The sequence below is a fragment of the Lipotes vexillifer genome, unplaced genomic scaffold (assembly GCF_000442215.2).
Source record: "Lipotes vexillifer unplaced genomic scaffold, Lipotes_vexillifer_v1.1 scaffold1594, whole genome shotgun sequence".
In the NCBI taxonomy this organism is placed as follows: Eukaryota; Metazoa; Chordata; class Mammalia; order Artiodactyla; family Lipotidae; genus Lipotes; species Lipotes vexillifer.
The window spans coordinates 863,273-884,389 of record NW_006788783.1 but is presented as its reverse complement, the minus strand read 5'-3'; the positions used below and the strand labels follow the sequence as shown (position 1 = coordinate 884,389).

The following is a 21,117-nucleotide window of genomic DNA, read 5'->3' as shown; positions in this document are numbered from 1 at the left end:
TACGTGGGCCTCTCACTGTTGTGGCCTCTCCCGTTGCGGAGCACAGGCTCCAGACACGCAGGCTCAGCGGCCGTGGCTCGTGGGCCCAGCCGCTCCACGGCATGTGGGATCTTCCCGGACCGGGGCACGAGCCCGCGTCCCCTGCATCGGCAGGCGGACTCTCAACCACTGCGTCACCAGGGAAGCCCTCCTTCAATATTTAATGTCTTTTTCTCTCATGTTCTGCGAAAGCATAACTGATTCAACTTTCCAGACTCTCTATTCTGCTCTTTCCTGTTGGTAAAACAGCTTGTTCTGTGTTTGCATTGTTCATTTTGTAAATCTTCCTTTAGTCTGTTGTCTCTTCACTTCAGCCTGGCTTTTCCTTATGTCTTTGTTTCCTTTTCATGGAGGCAGTTTTTAAATGCTTTTGAAGACAACTGCTTTCTGAAACTTTCCCTGGTTCCTGCAGTGATGCACCTTGAGTAGCCGCTCCTGGTCTGCAGGACTCTGTTTCTCCTGCCCGTGGCCTTTGGTCAGAGGCTCTGCGTTGTCTTCAGACATCCAGGTTCAGGGTCTGCCAACAGAGTACACGCTCCTTGTCTCTGGTCTCGTGACCTGTCGGTGGTGGTGGAGTCCCTTCTTAGATCTATGGGGAAGATGGGGTGATGCACAAGGTCTAACTCGTTTTCTGTTTGAGGCTTTAACAAGTGCAGCTCTGTCCAGCTGCAGTAGAATTGTTATTTCTTTCATTGACTAATTATCTGATGTAACAAACCAGGAATCACAGACTCATGGCCAACAGGCTGCAGACAGCCCACAGGCCTTGTTTTGTTGGCCTGCCCCATGTCTATAGTTATCATTGTAATGCCTTAAAACGGGGCATGGGTTCTGCAGCTCACGACAGTGCCCACCCCTCTCTCTTGTTTCGTCCCTTAGCCACTCTCTTCGTTTAGAGTGTCTGCTTGGTGCCTGAGTTTGTGATTCCTGCCCCTACACATTTAGAGGGCGTGATGCATATCATGCCTCGGTACCACCAGGGCTCCACCTATGTCGGTCCCACCTTATCCCTTCAATTCTCAGGGTGCTCTCTGTAGGGGTGGGGATATTCATTCATCAACCCACATGTAGTCACCAGCCCCACCGTGTCCCTTGGCTTTGCTCATGGCTGTGGATAGAGCACTGAATATGACGCAGGGGGGTGGGACCTGCCTTCTCTCTGCAGTTAAGTAGAGTTATTCATGTTTTGCAAGAAGTGATGGTAGCTGCTTGGTTAAAATCGCTTCTTTATCTTCATCTTGATTCTGACTCTTGGTTACCTAGGATTTAATCACAATGATCAGTCTTTTTTCCCGTAAGAACATTGAAATCAGATCAATTGAGCTAGTTGTTGAAGGGAAAAAACCTCATTATTTTGCTTTGTAACTAAAACCCACCTTAGGTATAAGATTATTTGAAGTAAAAAAAAAACTTTTTTCAACTGTATGGGTGCATAGGACCACTTTAGCTGGGAATTACCAAGCGGTTGGACAAGCCAGTGCAAAGAAATTAGGTTGATCTTAGTTTTACAATATTTGGCCGCTTCTTTTGGTGTTTTTATAGCTTGTTTGTCTGATAAGCCACCAAGGCTTTTCTTGAGGCTTCCTTGCCATCAGGGCACTGGTTAGAGCACAAATCTGCCTGGGAGATGTGTGTCTTTAAGGCATTCAAAGAATCCTGGCATGCAGATAAATTTTCTACCTCTTGTTCGTTGAACGGTAGAAATACATTAAGCAATTCTAGGGACATGGTGCTGACTCTCCTTGGAGCATAAAGCAGGTGCTTTGGATGTGACAGCTTACCCACCTGCAGATGCTAGTAGTTTGAATGCAGAGTAAGTGCATTCCAGCAGGCCTCTTCGACTCACTGCTTGCGATAGAAATGAGGTCAGACTATTGAATATCTTTCTATTAGGGTCCTCCATTCATCGTATTATTGAACGTTTGTGTGCTAGAATTTGCAAAGTGCTTTTCAACAGTTATTTCTCTTTTGCTAATGAAATGACAGCGTTAACAGAGTTCAAGGCTATGAAAATGGATGCTGGAACCTCCAGCAGTTTCTCAGGAGCTGTCGGTGTTCCGTGTGCTTGGCGTTTCTAGTAACCGTTTTCCTCATGCAGAGTTCATGGAAAGTCAGACATGGAACTCTAGATCTCTTGCTCTCTTCACCATCCTTGGATTTTGCTTTCTGAGATGGATTTATCAATTGATTGAAAAAGTTTTAAAGAAACAAGTCATGATGCTGTGGGAGAAATTTAAAACCATTCATCTGTTGCTGGGTTCAGAAAATGTTCCAAGAAGCTTTCATAGCCAAATTCTGCTTGAGTCATCGGTGAGGGGGGAGAGAAATAATCAATGTTTCCTTTGGTTACTGTGAGTCATGCTACCCTGTGCTGGCCCTGATGAGGACAGAGACACTGCAAGATATGCTCACCTCTGTCTTAGACAGTAACAGCCATAAATGGTTCTTCTTATAACACTTGGAATGTGTGTGGGCTGGGAGCCCTTATGAAAACCATTAGGGACTAAATGCTTATGAAATGGCTGATTCTGCAGAAGTGTTTATGGAGATCCAGCTCCAATCTAGTTCTCAAAGGAAACAGCCTCAAATGCAAGAGTACTTGTCGTCGTATGGTTTAGGCCTGTGGTACTTTTATCCTTCCATTCTTTAGTCACAGATAAGCCTAAGAGACCTGTGGGTTGGTGTTCAAATCTGTCCCTGCCAAGGAAGGTCCTGCTTGAATTTCACAAGTAATCTGTTGAGATTGAGTTAGATGATTAGATGGTAACGTTAGATGATTAGCCCTAGGAGATACTAATATTCTACTTTATCTGCTTCTTATATAGGTTCTGAGACCAGGGCTAGAAGAGGACTTTGTAATAAAATGTTGTAAAATGTAATAAAATGTTTATTCGGGCGTTTTCACCTTGCTCTCCGCCGTCCCCTTAGCTGCTCTTCCTTTTTCGTGATTGTGCATCTACAGGTGTGAGTACTCCTCAGTGGTGGCCTGTGTCTGGCTAGCTCAGCTGACTGTAAATTCATGGTTTGATTTGCCACTGAATTAGTTCTGATCTCTCTCAGGTCCAGTCTGAGGCCATGCCCCGCCCCCAGCACCTGTCTCATATAAATGCTTTTGGTCACAGGTAATGGGCTGGAGAGAGAGAGTAGATGAGCTGGAAGGGTCACCACCCCCAGGAAAATAAACATCAGGAAGTGACGTTTGTTTATCAGATGGAGGACTCCTTGTTTCCACATTTGATTTTCCTCTCCTACTCGACCCTTAGACTTTGTCCCGCTGTATAAGGATGGAGGAAGCGTCCTCAGAAATAGAGCAGTTGTGGGAATGGCAATTCAAAGAAGCGTGAACGCACCCCCCACCCCCCGTTAATCTCTGCGAACTTTCCCTGGGTTTTGATTCTCTGCTTGTCTTCAAGCACCAGAAGGGAGAACTTCCGTTGAGACGCTGAGTTCTCCTTCATGTGTTTTGTGTCGATTTAGTGGATTAGATATCTGAGTTTCTGATTTTACGGATGAAAAGTTTCCCCTGTCTCTCTCATGATACGTAAAACATGCAACTGTGATATATCTTTGGCTCTGAATGATAGTGACTGATTATCAAAATTCTGTTGCCAAAATTCATAAATGCTCTGTGTATGTTTCCCTTGTTCTGGTCACTAAGCATTGGGAATAATCATTTGCATACTAATCGGAGAATATAATAGTTGTTAACAAGATGAAGGGGAGGGAGTTGGTTGATGTCTTCTGACAACTACTAAAGCTCCAGAGAGTAAAGGATACTTAAAAAAAAAAAATGTAGATTGCAATATATTTGTGAATTTACTGCATTTGTAAGCATTAACTTAAAATCCATTTGAGATCATACATAGGCTGAAAGAACCTAATGGAGAATGTATTTCAGTAAGTACTTATAGAAGAGAATTTGACTGGTTTTCATTTTTCTTAAATTTGCATGACCTAGGAATTGACAAGTTTTATGGCACATTATTTTAATGGTGTGAATAATTTATAGTATCTGTGTGTTTAACTTTATGTCCTGAAAGGCTATTGACAAGTCTACCTTTCTGAGGCTCTTTGAGGTTGAGGGTGGTTTCTTTAGAAATTTGGAAACCATCAAGAGTAAAACAGGCTTTGGGACTTCAGTTTCAACCGGTGACCGTACAAAGTGCTCTCATGCTGCTGTGCCTTTGAGTAGGATGGGAGGGGATGTAGAGATGCCCAGGGAGCTGCTGTCAGACTGGCTTCCCAACGAGAGGTCACGTCCCCTGTCTCTCAAGTGGTCCCCAAATCTCCAGTGAAGCCCTTTGATCCCATATCCCAGATTTCAGGTGCTCCCAGGAAACTTCTCAGGTGAATCTGCTCTGTTGGCTCCTGGTAAATGTTGTAGTTAGCTCAAACTAACCTAACTAAGGATGATCTCTTTCTTAGCTAAATAGATAGCACTGAATTTCTTTGTTGATTTTCCTTCATGCCGTTGCTCCCCACCATGAACATGATAAATTGATCATTTTGATGGCAACTTTGTTTCTCCTTGTATATTTATTATGTTACATTACATTGACATGCAGGGTAAAATGTACCCGAGTAGAAGCTCCAGCTTTGCTGCTTTTTAAAAATTTTTATCTTTCTTTTTATTTTACTTTTATTTTTTGTTGAAATATAGTTGATTTACAGTGTTGTATTCGTTTCAGGTGCACAGCAAAGTGACTCCGTTTATATATTTATATGTATAATGTATTATATATATTCTTTTTCAGATTTACAGCTTTGCTGCCTTCTAGTCAGATCACTTAATCTATATGGGAAACCTGTATAGTTAGGGATTTGGGCCAGAAATTTGACCTCTGAGGTCCTTTGCCAGACTAATGTTTGGATGATATCTCCCTACCTTGTATGAGCCAAATATGGCACCACCCACGTCTCCCTCTGAGGCTTCCTTTCTGCTTGCTTTTCAGAAACGTGAAAATAAAAACTGGAGAATGGTTCTTTGAGGAACGAGCCAAGAAATTTCCAACTGAAGGTAAATGCTCTCAAAACGTTTACTAAAGTAAAATGACATTCCCAGTTTAAAAACATTTGCTAGTAAGATTTTGAATATGAAAAACTTAACATGGCGTGGTATATGGGCTTCTGTACGGTCAGCCCTCCTGTTCCTTTTGTCTAAACTTCCCTGCCTCTGCCCCTCAGCGCATGCGGTTTACCACCTTCGCTTGTGGGGCTTCCCTCTGTCCCCGCACTGACCCCACCCCAACCCTGCTGAAATCCACCTGTTTTCCACGAAGTTTCCCTGACTTCTGCTTCTGGGGGTGATGTCTCCCTCTTCCGAAACACCGGTTTGTAAATACATCTCTTCCATCACTGTTGAAATGCCTCATATTATGTCATTATTGGTGCGCTTCTCTTTCTTTCCACAAGCAGAAACTGTGCTTTTAAAATCTTATTAGCCCCAAACCTTGATCAAAATGATTGAATGAATAACTGAAGGCCACAGTGAGTGAACTGCATTAGAATTTAGCAGATATTGGTGACTATGAAGTGAGCACATGTGATTATGTGAGTGGAGGTGTGTATTTGGTTCATGTACCCCGGATGTCTTATAAAGTACTTGCAAAGTTGACATATAATGGTGTGATTAGTAACTGGGACTCAAGGCCATGGAGAAAACGGGTCATGCTTTGGTTACAGAAGTGTCACGTCACAGCATGTGAGCTGTGCAGATAAGAGGATAACTTATCAGGCAAAGGCGCACACACGTGTCATCAGAATAGAGCAGAGGCAGCATGCTCTGTACACCCTATCTGTCCACGGTGGTAACACGGGTGGCACCCGTCTCTGATGTGTCACCGTGGGGACTGCACACAGGGGAGCCTGGACTGACCTGGCGGGGATGTGGGTGGCTGGAAACACTTTTTTTTCTGGTGGGGGGGGATAGTAACAGTTTGAGGTGGAGAAATAAGCTATTTAGCCTCAAGCAAAGTGTGTGTTGGCACGTAAAGGAAGCCATTCGTCTGAGTGTTGACAATCAGCTTTCATAAAAGCACTGTGCACTGAGGTTTAGTCAGCGGTAAATTCTCCCCTGGATTACATTCCTGACTCTTCTTAAGAAGAAGTGATGATTCTGCTGAGTTTATTAGAAATCTGGAGGAATATATAATACTGATGGGAGTGCTCAAGCCAAAAAAAAAAAATATATGCAGCGTGTATGATTTTTATCTAGACCTGGGTTTCTCAGTCCTTTTTTCTCTAGTGTCCTCTCTCTAGTTCCCAAACAGCCTTGTTAACACTTTTTTCCCCTAAATATTACCAGTCCATGAAAGTTTCATATCCCAGGTATACTGCATAACTATAGCTATATATTTATGTATGGAGGCCTTTTGGAGCAGAGCACACACCATTGAGATATCTAAGATTTTTTCATCTTCTGTGCAGTGTTTGCTCCCTTGGGGCCATCAGCCTATATCCATTGCATCATCTAAGCGAGCAGTGACAGTCTGGAGTCTTCCTATACATTTTATTGTTTCCTATACATTTTATTTGTTTCTTGAAAATACTTTTCGGTTGGGAGGCTAAGCTTTTCTTCAGGCGGTATATAGATTCTCATTTTTTTTTTTTTTCCACATCTAGTCCTAGTTCATAAAATGTCTGTAGGGAGTGAAGTTTCTGTTATCTCTCAAACCAGCTCACTGAAGACATCCCAGAATTTTTTTTAATACCTTGTAAGTTTCGGTATCATTACTTCAGATAGGGAAATTGATTTGCAGGCCAGAATACGTGTGTGCACGTGCACGTGTCCAGCACTCTTCCTCTTCTGAGTGAGAGGGAGAAGTAGGTTATCCTGGTGATAGGAAGGGGAGGAGGAAAGAAATGAGACCGACTTCCCGGGTTTCTCGTTCTTGTCTAGTGACTTTCCACCAGAGTGAAAATATCAGGAAAAAAATTAGAGGAATGAAAGTCAGCCTAAGCGTAAATCATCCTTTTCAATTTTTGTTGTCTATTCCCAAGGTATAAAACAAACCAAAGAAAAACGAATCCTTCCTTCTCTTCAATGCTTCCTCAAGTGCTGAGGTGCCTCATTTTCCTATTGTCCAATTTTAGTAGAGTTGGGCTCGGAAGGCGTGGCGAGATGAAGAACAGTGCCATGTTGGGGGTCCCAAGTAGGACTGTGCGCCAGACCACAGGTGGGGGGAGGTGGGGAGGAGCTGAGTCAGCAAAGGGGGTCCAGGCTAGGATGCTGCAGGTTTATCTGGACAGGCAGGAACTCTACCACACTTATCTCTGTCCCCAAAAGAGATTGAACTGAGTTTGGGTGCTCTATCAGTTGAGGGCCAGGTAGGAAAACAGAAACCACACAGATTTGAAGAAACAGAATTTAGTTTAGGGAATAGGTTCAACAGGTATTGTTGGAGGACTGGAAAGACAAAAGGAGACCAGCGAGGGAGCACAGAGATGGTGACTGCAGGCAGCACACACCGCCGGGGCCGCTGCTGAGTGGGTGCTGGTGAAGAGGAAGGGTCAGGGTCCTCCCCCCTCCCTGACTCCCGGCTCCCTTTCCCACTCCCTGCTGGGCCCTAATAGGCAGCCAGCTGCCACCTCGTGCTCTGATGTGTTTGAGAAAAAGTGTGATTCTGCATATTCCCTAGTGTGTTTGTCGTAATGGTGTGAACACGGCTCTTTCCAGCCTTCTGCCTCCTAAGTGGAAGCTAGGAAGACGCGATGGTGGCTTAAACCATGAAAGGGGACGAGACAGCTCAAATTTGTGCCTCTTTCTAGGCATTAGTTACCTATTGCTGGGTTAAAAATTCCTCCCAAACTTAGTGGCTTAAAACAATTAACATTATCATTTTATATGGTTTCTGTCCTCAGCTGAAGGCTTGCCTGGGGTTGGGGGATCTCCCTTCTGGGGGCTCACGCACGTACCGGGCTAGTTAGTGCTGCTGTTAGCAGGGGACTTCGTTTCCTCCACGCCTAGACCTCTCCACGGGGCAGTTTGAGGGCCCTCACGACATGGCGACTGGCTTCCCCCAGGGCAAGTGACCCAAGACAGACCACGGCAGAGCTCTGTGATCCATCTTCATATTAAAAAATTTTTTTTTATTGTGGTGAAATTTATACATGATATGAAATTTACTATTTTAACCGTTTTTAACTATACAGTTCGATGGCGTTGAGTACATGCACTTGTTTTGCAACCGTCACTACTGTCCGTCTTCAGAATTGATCATCCCACGGTCTCCCTTTGCAAAGCCCCTTGTAACCACGATCCTACTTCCTATTTTCTGTCTCCATCAATATCCTTATGGCCTAGTATTGTAGTTTATCTTATGACAGGGCCGAAAGTAAGCTCATCACAGGAGGTGAATTGTGCCTAAGCACAGCAGTAGAGGGCTGCCGCTCGCTCAGGCAAAACAGCTCCGTCTGTCCTGCTGTGGTAGCTTTTATTAAAGCATTATCTCTGTTAACATTTTAAGACTTGTTTTCTTAACACTTCAGAAATGCCAAAGCAGCAACCTATGTTTTTATTGATGATACAAAAGCAATAACGGGCTTTCTTGAAAACATGCCGTGCTTCGTCCTTGAGCGCAAAAGCAGCACAAAGTTCCCACCATTATTTTGGTTATACTGAAGTTGCACAAGGGCATTGCCTTGTGTTCCCACCACACTGATTACACTGAGGACATTCTCATGGATCAGCGCCCAAAGCACTCAATGCTTCTTCGCAGGCCCCCGGTTTGCCGGGATGGGGCTCAAAGCATTCAGGACTGTTCACAGTTCTGGCTTATTCGCCAGCCCACAGTTTGTTGGGGCGGGTGGCTCATGGGTCACGTCTCCTTTCCATGTCCTCAGTTATTCCACTATACCTAGCATCAGAAGTCACACCCTGTCACTTCTGCTGTATCCTATAGGTCAGCTGTATTCACAAGGGTGTGGATATCAGGAGGGAGGACTCACTGGGGCCCTTGAGGAGGCTGGCTACCGCATCCTGTATCCCCTATGCCAAGCCTGGGACCTCGGAATCCTTCACTCCTCCCTCTCCCTCCCCACGCCACATCCAGTCAGGCAGCAAATGCTGCCGCTTCTCCTGCCCCCGTCTCTTCAATCTTCCTCTGGCCCTTCATTCCCACTTCAGTGCTGTAGCCCCTAGCTCATCTCCATGGCTCCACCTGCTTCCCCATATTCCATCCTCTCTGAGGGGGGACATTTCTTTTCTCTTTTAAAATAAGTTACTTTCTGATTGTAGAAGTAATGCCTATTCATTGCAGAATATTTGGGAAATGCAGAATAGACAGAAAGCAATAAAAATCCCACCGCTGGTTAAAACTACTGTTAGTTAGGGACCTCCCTGGAGGTCCAGGAGTTACGACTCCGCGCTCCCACTGCGGGGGACGTGTGTTCGATCCCTGGTGGGGGAACTAGGATCCCACATGTCACGCGCACAGACCAAAAAAACCCCTAAAAACCCACTGTTAATTGCACACACGTGCACCACACACACGTGCACCCCCCCCACACACACATGCACACATTCTCCTGGCCCTCTTTCTAGGTGATCCTGTGCATGTGGGTATACATACAGACTTAGCAATTTTTTAAAAAATTTATTTTTGGCTGTGTTGGTTTTTCGTTGCTGCACACGGGCTTTCTCTAGTTACGGCAAGTGGGGCTGCTCTTCGTGGCGGTGTGCAGACTTCTTATTGTGGTGGCTTCTCTTGTTGCAGAGCATGGGCTGTAGGTGCACAGGCTTCAGTAGTTGTGGCACGAGGGCTCAGTAGTTGTGGGTCGTGGGCTCTAGAGAGCAGGCTCAGTAGTTGTGGTGCACGGGCTTAGTTGCTCCGCGGCACGTGGGATCTTCCCAGACCAGGGATTGAACCCGTGTTCCCTGCATTGGCAGGCAGATTCTTAACCACTGCGCCACCAGGGAAGTCCCCAGACTTAGCAATTTTTAAAGTGTGTTTGTGGTCAGAGTATATATAGGTTTTTGTCTTTTAAAATTCAGCTTAGCATAAACATGTCCTCATGCTATTAAGACCTTCCAACATACATTCATGACTACATAACATATACCATTTATTGTTCCCTCTTGTCTGTGAGTGTATCACTGTATTCAAATTATCATATTATAGATAATTCTGCAGTGAACAGTCTGTACAGGTATCTTGGCATCTCTGTTCACTTCCTTTGGACAGATTCTTAGAAGGAGAGTGACTGGTCAGATGTGTGAACACTTGAGAGGCTTGACGTGTTTTGCCAGACTCCCCTCGGGGAAACGTGCGCTCATTCACCCGACCCTGGCAGGTTCGGGTCTGAGAGCGGCCCCCTCACCACACTCTGGCCCCCATTACATCCTGTCTTCTTGAACATGATTTCAAGTTATATTTGTGATTTTGTTCTGAATGTAAACCTAATATATATTCATTTAAAAAAACTGAAGAAAAGCGTAAGCATATTAAAAATATGGTGACGTCACCCTGAGAACTATTTATAGTTGGGGCATGTCATTTCTGTTATTTGGTGAATATATGTATCCATATATGTATAGGGATAACTCTCTACACACTTAAAAAAGCATTTAGACTAAGCCATAAGGAATTGATAGGTAAAAAAAAATTGAATAGAGGCAATTTCATGAGCTGAGCTAATGTGTTTACAAAATTGGGATCAAATGGTATATAGACTTTTATACTGATATTTCTTCACCTGATAATTTACAAAGAACATTTTTTTCATATCCTTAAATGTCATTTACTGTATGATTTCTGGTGACGGCATCTCATTTCATCGTTGGAATGTGACAGTATTTAACCAAATTGCTATTGTTGTGAAGTTAGGGAATTTCAAGTTTTGTTGTTACATTTTTGGGAGCTTATAATATTATTAAAATAATAAAGTGAACACACTGGTAGATAAATCCTTGTCATGTCTCTGAATATTTCCAGAAGCAGAAGGACAAGATGAAAGCTTTGGAACATTTGCCTCCAGGCGGGGTGTACCGTTCTTCTCACCCCTAGGAACTATCCTTAAAAATAAACAACAGGGCTTCCCTGGTGGCGCAGTGGTTGGGAGTCCGCCTGCCGATGCAGGGGACGTGGGTTCGTGCCCCGGTCCGGGAAGATCCCACGCGCCGCGGAGTGGCTGGGCCCGTGAGCCATGGCCGCTGAGCCTGCGCGTCCGGAGCCTGTGCTGCGCAACGGGAGAGGCCACGGCAGTGAGAGGCCCGCATACCGCAAAAAAATAAAACAATAAAAAATAAACAACAGCAACTTTGTCATCTGGTAAAACCACATTTGTCATCCAAAATAGCTGCTTGCTGTTTAAATTCTTGTCATGACTAATGGGGTTGAATATTTTCCACCTTTTTGATCTTCTGTAGTTGTTCATAAGGGTTTTTGCCCTCTTTGGTCTTGTAAGTTGAATATGTATCTTTATGTTTTCTGACATCGAGATTTGTTTTTTCCTTCTTGATAGTCACATCTACCTTTTCCTGTATAATTTCTTTCTTTTATGCTTAAAGACTCCTTCCTTATCCTGCCATCGGTTGGATATCCATATTTACTTCTAATTCCTATGTTTTATTTACGTTCAACTCTTCACAATGCATTCAGGAGGCTGGATCTAATTTCACTTTATTCTCCCAAGCATCAGTTTTCTCAGTACAATTTGTTCTATAATCAGTCCCTTCCCCATTGGCTTGTAACCCAGGGCCGTTGATTTGCACAGCCTCAGGGCACTGCTCACCTTGTACCCCAGCCCTGAGCCCTGGCGGGGTGGTGGGGTTGACCACATGGATGACACACCCAGGTTTTGAATTCTTTGAGGGTATGAGCTATGAGCAAATGAGTAAGTGAATGAATGAAGCAAGGGTAGAGCTGGTTGGAGATAAAAGGTGTTGCTATATGTAGTAGTACCCATTGCCAGTGGTGGCACCGACTAGGCACCTGAGAACGAAAACTTAGAGTTGTTTTCCTTTTTGGCATCCAGAAACCTACAGCTAAATTTAATGTCCAGTTGAAGTAATTCCAGGAATCAGTATGCCCTCTGTCACCCAATTCCCTTCTTTTATGTTTCTACTTATCTCTTTTAATGGTCCTATTGGATATGTGCCATTTAAGATAAATGCTCCCCAAATTTCCCTCAAAAATAGGTAAGGTGTAAGTAATAAGCCAATTACTTGTCTTGGAAAGAATAGGTATTAATTGTGGTAGTTTGTTTTGCTAATTTTCCAACCATTAAAAAGATTTAAAACCAAAAAATGAGCCCCAATTCTCCATTTTTGCAGGGAGATGATATGAAAAGTATTTAAATATTTTGCTTTCCTTAAAATTGTTTTTTCTGATTATAGACTGGCTTTTTTTTTCCCTCTAAGATCTTGTAATTTAACATTTAGTTTTGTTGTCTTAATTCCTTATATACCATAGGTGCATTTCATCTGTGGTATATCAGAGTCATCAAAACGCACAGATTTTCAAGGGCATCCAGGGCGTCTTCAGGCAGCTCCCTGCCCTTCTCCCCCTCCACTCTCAGGCATCTGGAATCTCCCTGCAGAGGATTTTACTGCCGCTTCTGAGGCCCCTGCTGGAGGATCAGCTGAGGGCTCTTTCATATTAAATTCAAAGTTCCTGATTCAGTGGGACCAGGTGGGACCCAAGAGTATATACAGACATCCCTTGATATCCACGTGGTTTGGGTCCAGTACCCCTTGGGTACCAAAATCTGAGGATGCTCAAGTCCCTTATATGCAATGGTGTAGCATTTTCATATAACCTATCCACATCCTCCCGTATACTTTAAATCATCTTTAGATTCCTTATAATACCTAATACAATGTAAATACGATGTAAATAGTCTCCAGTGTGCCACAAATTCAAGTTTTGCTTTTTGGAACTTTCTGGAATTTTTGTTTTTTGAAAGTTTTCCACCGAGGTTGGTTGAATACAGATGTAGATCCTGTGGACACAGGGTCCGACTATATTTAACAAGTCCTCAGGTAATTCTTCTTATGAGAGGCGCTGGTAAAGTAGCAAATTTAATGAACAATGGTGATGGAACTTTTCTAGATCACTAATAACTAGAAAACTAACTGAAACCCATCTTTACTTCCTCTTTTGGCATCTGTTAAGCATATAAAGATAGTGCCCTCTTCTGGCTCCTTGCTGTACAGGTACATGTTTTTACTTTATTCTTTAAAAAGAGATATTTTTACAACCGTGACATCTTATGACTGGATATTTGAGTTTAAAAGCAGAAAGGTCATGCCACTAATACTTTTAATACTAGTACTTTTCAAGTTTAAAAATGATCAAATGTGATATATAAACAATATATTGTGGGTTTTGCTCTATTGTCGATAATTGGGGAAATCGTGTAGGAAGGCTTCACTTTAGACAGAGCCTCTGTTAATGGTCTTGGGGACCTACTATATAACTAACCAGGATGATACTATGCCTAATAAGTATGAAGGGAAATAACTTTCCTCTCCCCTTCTCAGTGGTGAATGTGATTCAGTTCTTCATGTGACTTTTCAGAGTTTTATTCTTGGATGTAGTCCATCTGATCGCAGGGCCATCATGACAGCATCTGACTGGCTGTGTGTGCCTGAAACGGGTTTGTGAATTAAAAGAAGTGGGTACCAGTATGTATGTAGTGACTATCACAAGGCCCTGCCTTTATCGCCTCTCTTATTGGCTCAGAAAAGCCCTTCCCCCGCAATTTAGAGGATTCTACAAAAATGATTCAGGCAAAAGCTTTCTGTAAGTTACAAATGCAGTGCTTAGTGCTTACTTTCATGAGAGGGTGTCTTTATGAAATCATGTTTATTTCCAGGTGTAAAATTTTGCATATGCTTTTGTCTTATTTTAAAGAAAATGTGGCATCTTACTCGGTTGAATATTTTCTTCTCACTACTCTCTTTAGGAGGAAAAGACAAAATAGGTACCCAGAAAAGAGCATGGTGAAATGATTTTCAGAAGAAGGGATTTTCCCAGCTGACTGGATTGCTTGTCACGTCCCTGACAGATGTTTAGACTAGACCATTTAAACTGGTTAGAACAGAAACTATCAAGTCAGATTATGGTTAATGCAGTGAAGTAAGACCTTAACCTTCGAACTTTGTTTTCAAGCAGTGTTTCTAGGTGATAATCTTCTGGAGGCAGGTTCTTGAGTTTCATCATCTTTGGTTTCATGATGCCTTTGACTTTGTCCATAGCAGCAACTCAAAAATTGAATTGTTCAGACTGTCCAACTTTCTTTGAAACTATCGATTCACCCCAGATATATATTTTTTGTATTTCAAATATTCGCCAGGAGACTAGGGCTTCCCTGCTGCCTTCTGAGCCGCAGTGCTCCTACCAGGACCATTTCTCTGTCTCTGCCCCTCCCGCCATCCTCCATGCTCTGTCCACTACCCCTTGATAATGAGACCATCTAGGCAGCCCACGTCTTTGGTCCTGAATCGTCAAGACCAACTTGCTCTCCGTCATCACTTTTCCTAGTTAAATGAACAGAATGGGAAACCGAAGTGAAATAGTTGAATACGATTTCTGAATTCAGAATTCATACGTTTACATGTTTACACTAAAATACTGACTAGGGTAGTTTCCAGGGAGTATCCTGACAATCCGACAGTAAACTATTCATATGAATACATTTTTTAAAAGACCAGACACACATACAGTTAAACAAGAAATCATTTTATTTTTTTTTAGGTATTTATTCTTTATTCTGAAGCTGATAGACAACAGTTTTTTTTCGGTATTTTTTTGTTTTGTTTTTTTTTTGCGGTACGCAGGCCTCTCACTGTTGTGGCCTCTCCCGTTGCAGAGCACAGGCTCCGGATGCGCAGGCTCAGCGGCCATGGGTCACGGGCCCAGCCGCTCCGCGGCATGTGGGATCTTCCTGGACCGGGGCACGAACCCGTGTCCTCTGCATCGGCAGGCGGACTCTCAACCACTGCACCACCAGGGAAGCCCGACAACAGTTTTTTTTAATTTATTTTTTTATACAGCAGGTTCTTATTAGTCATCAATTTTATACACATCAGTGTATACATGTCAATCCCAATCGCCCAATTCATCACACCACCACCACCCCACCCCCTGTGGCTTTACTCCCTTGGTGTCCATATGTTTCTTCTCTACATCTGTCTCAATTTCTGCCCTGCAAACTGGTTCATCTGTACCATTTTTCTAGGTTCCACATATATGCGTTAATATACGATATTTGTTTTTCTCTTTCTGACCGACTTTACTCTGTATGACAGTCTCGAGATCCATCCACGTCTCAACAAATGACCCAATTTCGTTCCTTTTTATGGCTGAGTAATATTCCATTGTATATATGTACCACATCTTCTTTATGCATTCGTCTGTCGATGGGCATTTAGGTTGCTTCCATGACCTGGCTATTGTAAATAGTGCTGCAATGAACATTGGGGTGCATGACTCTTTTTGAATTATGATTTTCTCAGGGTATATGCCCAGTAGTGGGATTGCTGGGTCATATGGTAATTCTATTATTAGTTTTTGGGGGTTTTTTTGCGGTACGCGGGCCTCTCCCTGCTGTGGCCTCTCCCGTTGCGGAGCACAGGCTCCGGACGCGCATGCTCAGCAGCCATGGCTCACGGGCCCAGCCGCTCCGCGGCATGTGGGATCCTCCCGGACCGGGGCACGAACCCATGTCCCCTGCATCGGCAGGCGGACTCTCAACCACTGCGCCACCAGGGGAGCCCGATTTTTAGTTTTTTAAGGAACCTCCATACTGTTCTCCAGAGTGGCTGTATCAATTTACATTCCCACCAACAGTGCAAGAGGGTTCCCCTTTCTCCACACCCTCTCCAGCATTTGTTGTTCGTAGATTTTCTGATGATGCCCATTCTAACTGCTGTGTGGTGATACCTCATTGTAGTTTTGATTTGCATTTCTCTAATAATTAGCGATGTTCAGCAGCTTTTCATGTGCTGCTTGGCCATCTGTATGTCTTCTTTGGAGAAATGTCTGTTTAGATATTCTGCCTAGTTTTGGATTGGGTTATTTGTTTTCTTAATATTGAGCTGCTTATATATTTTGGAGATTAATCCTTTATCTATTGATTCGTTTGCAAATATTTTCTCCCATTCTGAGGGTTGTCTTTTCGTCTTGTTTATGGTTTCCTTTGCTGTGCAAAAGCTTTTAAACTTCATTAGGTCCCATTTGTTTATTTTTGTTTTTATTTCCATTCCTCTAGGATGTGGATCAAAAAAGATCTTGCTGTGATTTATGTTAAAGAGTGTTCTTCCTATGCTTTCCTCTAAAAGTTGTATACTGTCTGGTATTACATTTAGGTCTCGAATCCATTTTGAGTTTATTTTTATGTATGGTGTTAGGGAATGTTCTAATCTCATTCCTTTACATGTAGCTGTCCAGTTTTCCCAGCACCACTTATTGAAGAGACTGTCTTTTCTCCACTGTATACCCTTGCCTCCTTTGTCATAGATTAGTTGACCATAGGTGCCTGGGTATCTCTGGGGTTTCTATCTTATTCCATTGATCTCTGTTTCTGTTTTTGAGCCAGTACAATATTGTCCTGATAACTGTAGCTTTGTAGTATAGTCTGAAGTCAGGGAGTCTGACTCCTCCAGCTCCCTTTTTTTCCCTCAAGACTGTTTTGGCTATTCGGGGTCTTTTGTTTCTCTATACAAATTTTAAGATTTTTTTTTTCTAGTTCCATAAAAAATGCCATTGGTAATTTGATAGGGATTGCATTGAATCTGTAGATTGCTTTGGGTAGTATATTCATTTTCACAATATTGATACTTCCAATCCAAGAACATGGTTTATCTCTCCATCTTTTGGTATCATCTTTAATTTCTTTCATCAGTGTCTTATAGTTTTCTGCATACAGGTCTTTTGTCTCCTTAGGTAGGTTTATTCCTAGGTATTTTATTCTTTTTGTTGCAGTGGTAAATGGGAGTGTTTCCTTAATTTCTCTTTCAGATTGTTCATCATTAGTGTGTAGGAATGCAAGAGATTTCCGTGCATTAATTTTGTATCCTGCAACTTTACCAAATTCATTGATTAGCTCTAGTAGTTTTCTGGTGGCATCTTTAGGATTCTCTGTATAGTATCATGTCATCTGCAAACAGTGACAGTTTTACTTCTCCTTTTCCAATTTGTATTCCTTTTATTTCTTCTGATTGCCGTGGCTAGGACTTCCAAAACTATGTTGAATAATAGTGGAGAGAGTGGACATCCTTGTCTTGTTCTTGATCTTAGAGGAAATGCTTTCAGTTTTACACCATTGAGAATGATGTTTGCTGTGGGTTTGTCATATATGGCCTTTATTATGTTGAGGTAGGTTCCCTCTATGCCCACTTTCTGGAGAGTTTTTATCATAAATGGGTGTTGAGTTTTGTCAAAAGCTTCTTCTGCATCTATTGAGATGATCATATGGTTTTTATTCTTCAATTTCTTAATATGGTGTATCACATTGATCGATTTGCATATATTGAAGAATCCTTGTATCCCTGGGATAAACTCCACTTGATCATGGTGTGTGATCCTTTTTATGTGTTGTTGGATTTTGTTTGCTAGTATTTTGTTGAGGGTTTTTGCATCTATATTCATCAGTGATATTAGTCTGTAATTTTCTTTTTTTGTCATTTCTTTGTCTGGTTTTGGTATCAGGGTGATGGTGGCTTCATAGAATGAGTTTGGGAGTGTTCCTTCCTCTGCAATTTTTTGGAAGAGTTTGAGAAGGATGGGTGTTAGCTCTTCTCTAAATGTTTGATAGAATTCACCTGTGAAACCGTCTGGTACTGGACTTTGTTGGAAGATTTTTAATCACAGTTTCAGTTTCATTACTTGTGATTGGTCTGTTCATATTTTCTATTTCTTCCTGCTTCAGTCTTGGAAGGTTATACCTTTCTAAGAATTTGTCCGTTTCTTCCAGGTTGTCCATTTTATTGGCATACAGTTGCTTGTAGTAGTGTCTTAGGATGTTTTGTATTTCTGCAGTGTCTGTTGTAACTTCTCCCTTTTCATTTCTAATTTTATTGATGTGAGTCCTCTCCCTCTTTTTCTTGATGAGTCTGGCTAATGGTTCACCAATTTTGTTTTATCTTCCCAAAGAACCAGCTTTTAGTTTTATTGATCTTTGCTATTCTTTGCTTTGTTTCTATTTCAGTTATTTCTGCTTTGATCTTTATGATTTCTTTCCTTCTGCTAACTTTGGGTTTTGTTTGTTCTTCTTTCTCTAGTTCCTTTAGGTGTAGCGTTAGATTGTTTATCAGAGATTTTTCTTGTTTCTTGAGGTAGGCTTGTATAGCTATAAACTTCCCTCTTAGAACTGCTTTTGCTGCATCCCATTGGTTTTGCATCATCGTGTTTCCATTGTCATTTGTCTCTAGGTATTTTTTTTATTTCCTCTTTGATTTCTTCAGTGATCTCTTGGTTATTTAGTAATGTATTGTTTAGACTCCATGTGTTTGTGTTTTTTTACATTTTTTTTCCCTGTAATTCATTTCTAATCTCATAGTGTTGTGGTCAGAAAAGATGCTTGATATGATTTCAGTTTTCTTAAATTTACTGAGCCTTGATTTGTGACCCAAGATGTGATCTATCCTGGAGAATGTTCCGTGCACACTTGAGAAGAAAGTGTAATCTGCTGTTTTTGGATGGAATGTCCTATAAATATCAAATCTATCTGGTCTGTTGTGTCATTTAAAGCTTCTGTTTCCTTATTTATTTTCAATTTGGATGATCTGTCCATTGGTGTAAGTGAGGTGTTAAAGTGCCCCCCTATTATTGTGTTACTGTCGATTTCCTCTTTTATACCTGTTAGCAGTTGCCTTATGTATTGAGGTGCTCCTATGTTGGGTGCATATATATTTAAAATTGTTATATCCTTTTCTTGGATTGATCCCTTTATCATTATGTAGTGTCCTTCCTTTTCTCTTATAACATTCTTTAAAGTCTATTCTATCTGATATGAGTATTGCTACTCCAGCTTTCTTTTGATTTCCATTTGCATGGAATATCTTTTTCCATCCCCTTACTTTGTATGTGTCCCTAGGTCCAAATTGGGTCTCTTGTAGACAGCATATATATGCGTCTTATTTTTGTATCCATTCAGCAAGCCTGTGTCTTTTGGTTGGAACATTTAATCCATTCATGTTTAAGGCAGTTATCGATATGTATGTTCCTATGACCATTTTCTTAATTGTTTTGGTTTTTTCATATTTATTTAATTATTTATTTGGTTGCGCCAGGTTTTAGCTGCGGCAGGCAGGCTCCTTAGTTGCGGCTCCAGGTCTCCTTAGTTGAGGCATGTGAACTCTTAGTTGCGGCATGCATGTGGGATCTAGTTCCCTGACCAGGGATTGAACCTGGGCCCCCTGCATTGGGAGCGTGGAGTCTTATCAACTGTGCCACCAGGGGAGTCCCCTGTTTTGGGTTTGTTTTTTTAGGTCCTTTTCTTCTCTTGTGTTTCCCACTTAGAGAAGTTCCTTTAGCATTTGTTGTAGAGCTGGTTTGGTGGTGCTGACTTCTCTTAGCTTTTGCTTGTCTGTAAAGCTTTTGATTTCTCCATTGAATCTGAATGAGATCCTTGCCAGGTAGAGTAATCTTGGTTGTAGGTTTTTCCCTTTCATCACTTTAAGTATATCATGCCACTCCCTTCTGGCTTGTAGAGTTTCTGCTGAGAAATCAGCTGTTAACCTTATGGGAGTTCCCTTGTATGTTATTTGTTGTTTTTCCCTTGCTGCTTTCAGTAATTTTTCTTTGTCTTTAATTTCTGCCAGTTTGATTACTACGTGTCTTGGTGTGTTTCTCCTTGGGTTTATCCTGTATGGGACTCTCTGTGCTTCCTGGACTTGGGTGGCTATTTCCTTTCCCGTGTTAGGGAAGTTTTTGACTATAATCTCTTCAGATATTTTCTTTGGTCCTTTCTCTTTCTGTTGTCCTTCTGGGACCCCTATAATGCGAATGTTGTTGTGTCTAATGTTGTCCCAGAGGTCTCTTAGGCTGTCTTCATTTCTTTTCATTCTTTTTTCTTTATTCTGTTCCGCATCAGTGAATACCACTATTCTATCTTCCAGGTCACTTATCCATTCTTCTGCCTCAGTTATTCTGCTATAGGTTCCTTCTAGTGTAGTTTTCATTTCAGTTATTGTATTTTTCATCTCTGTTTGTTTGTTCTTTAGTTCTTCTAGGTCTTTGTTAAACATTTCTTGCATTGTCTCTATCTTTGCCTCCGTTCTTTTTCCGAGGTCCTGGATCATCTTCACTATCATTATTCTGAATTCTTTTGCTGGAAGGTTGCCTATCTCCACACTTCGTTTAGTTGTTTTTCTGGGGTTTTATCTTGTTCCTTCATCTGGTACATAGCCCTCTGCCTTTTCATCTTGTCTATCTTTCTGTGAATGTGGTTTTTGTTCCACAGGCTGCAGGGTTGTAGTTCTTCTTGCCTCTGCTGTCTGCCCTCTGGTGGATGAGGCTATCCAAGACATCATTTTAAATTGAAGAACTCCAGATTCATTTTTTTATTGTTGTAAAATATACATAATATAAAATTTATGATTTTAACTATTTCTAAGTGTACAGTTCAGTAGCATTAGTAACTTTTCATTGTTCTTTAACCGCTACCACCATCTATCTCTAGAACGTTTTCGTCTTGCAGAACTGCAACTCTGTACCCATTAAACAACTCCTTGGTCCCTTCTGCCCCCCTCTTGCAGCCTCTGACAACCACCCTTCTACTTTCTGTCTCTATGATTTTGATTACTCTAAGTAGTATAAGTGGAATCATAATATATTTGTCCTTATTTCACTTAGCATGTCTTCAAGTTTTATCCATGTTGTAGCATATATCAGAATTTTATTCCTTTGCAAGACTGAGTGATATTTCATTGGATGTATATCCCACATTTTGTTTATCCATTCATGTATCAGTGGACATTTGGGTTGCTTCTACCTTTTCGCTATTATGAATAATGCTTCTATGAACATTGAAATATCTGTTCAAGTCCCTGCTTTCACTTCTTTTGTGTTTTTACCCAGAATTGGAATTGCTGGATCAAATGGTAATTCTATGTTTAATTTTTTGAGGAATTGC

At 41.8% G+C, this 21,117-nt stretch overlaps 1 protein-coding gene across 2 annotated transcripts in view; it reads left to right on the top strand.

Annotated features, from left to right (window-relative positions):
* The window catches only part of SYTL3 (synaptotagmin like 3), an 83,472-nt gene that overhangs the window by 9,779 nt on the left and 52,576 nt on the right, over positions 1-21,117 (top strand). For both annotated transcript variants that reach the window (XM_007461771.1, XM_007461770.1), the window contains exon 4: positions 4,992-5,056. In XM_007461771.1, the coding sequence (XP_007461833.1) occupies positions 4,992-5,056 (65 nt within the window). The remainder of the gene's footprint in view (positions 1-4,991; positions 5,057-21,117) is intronic.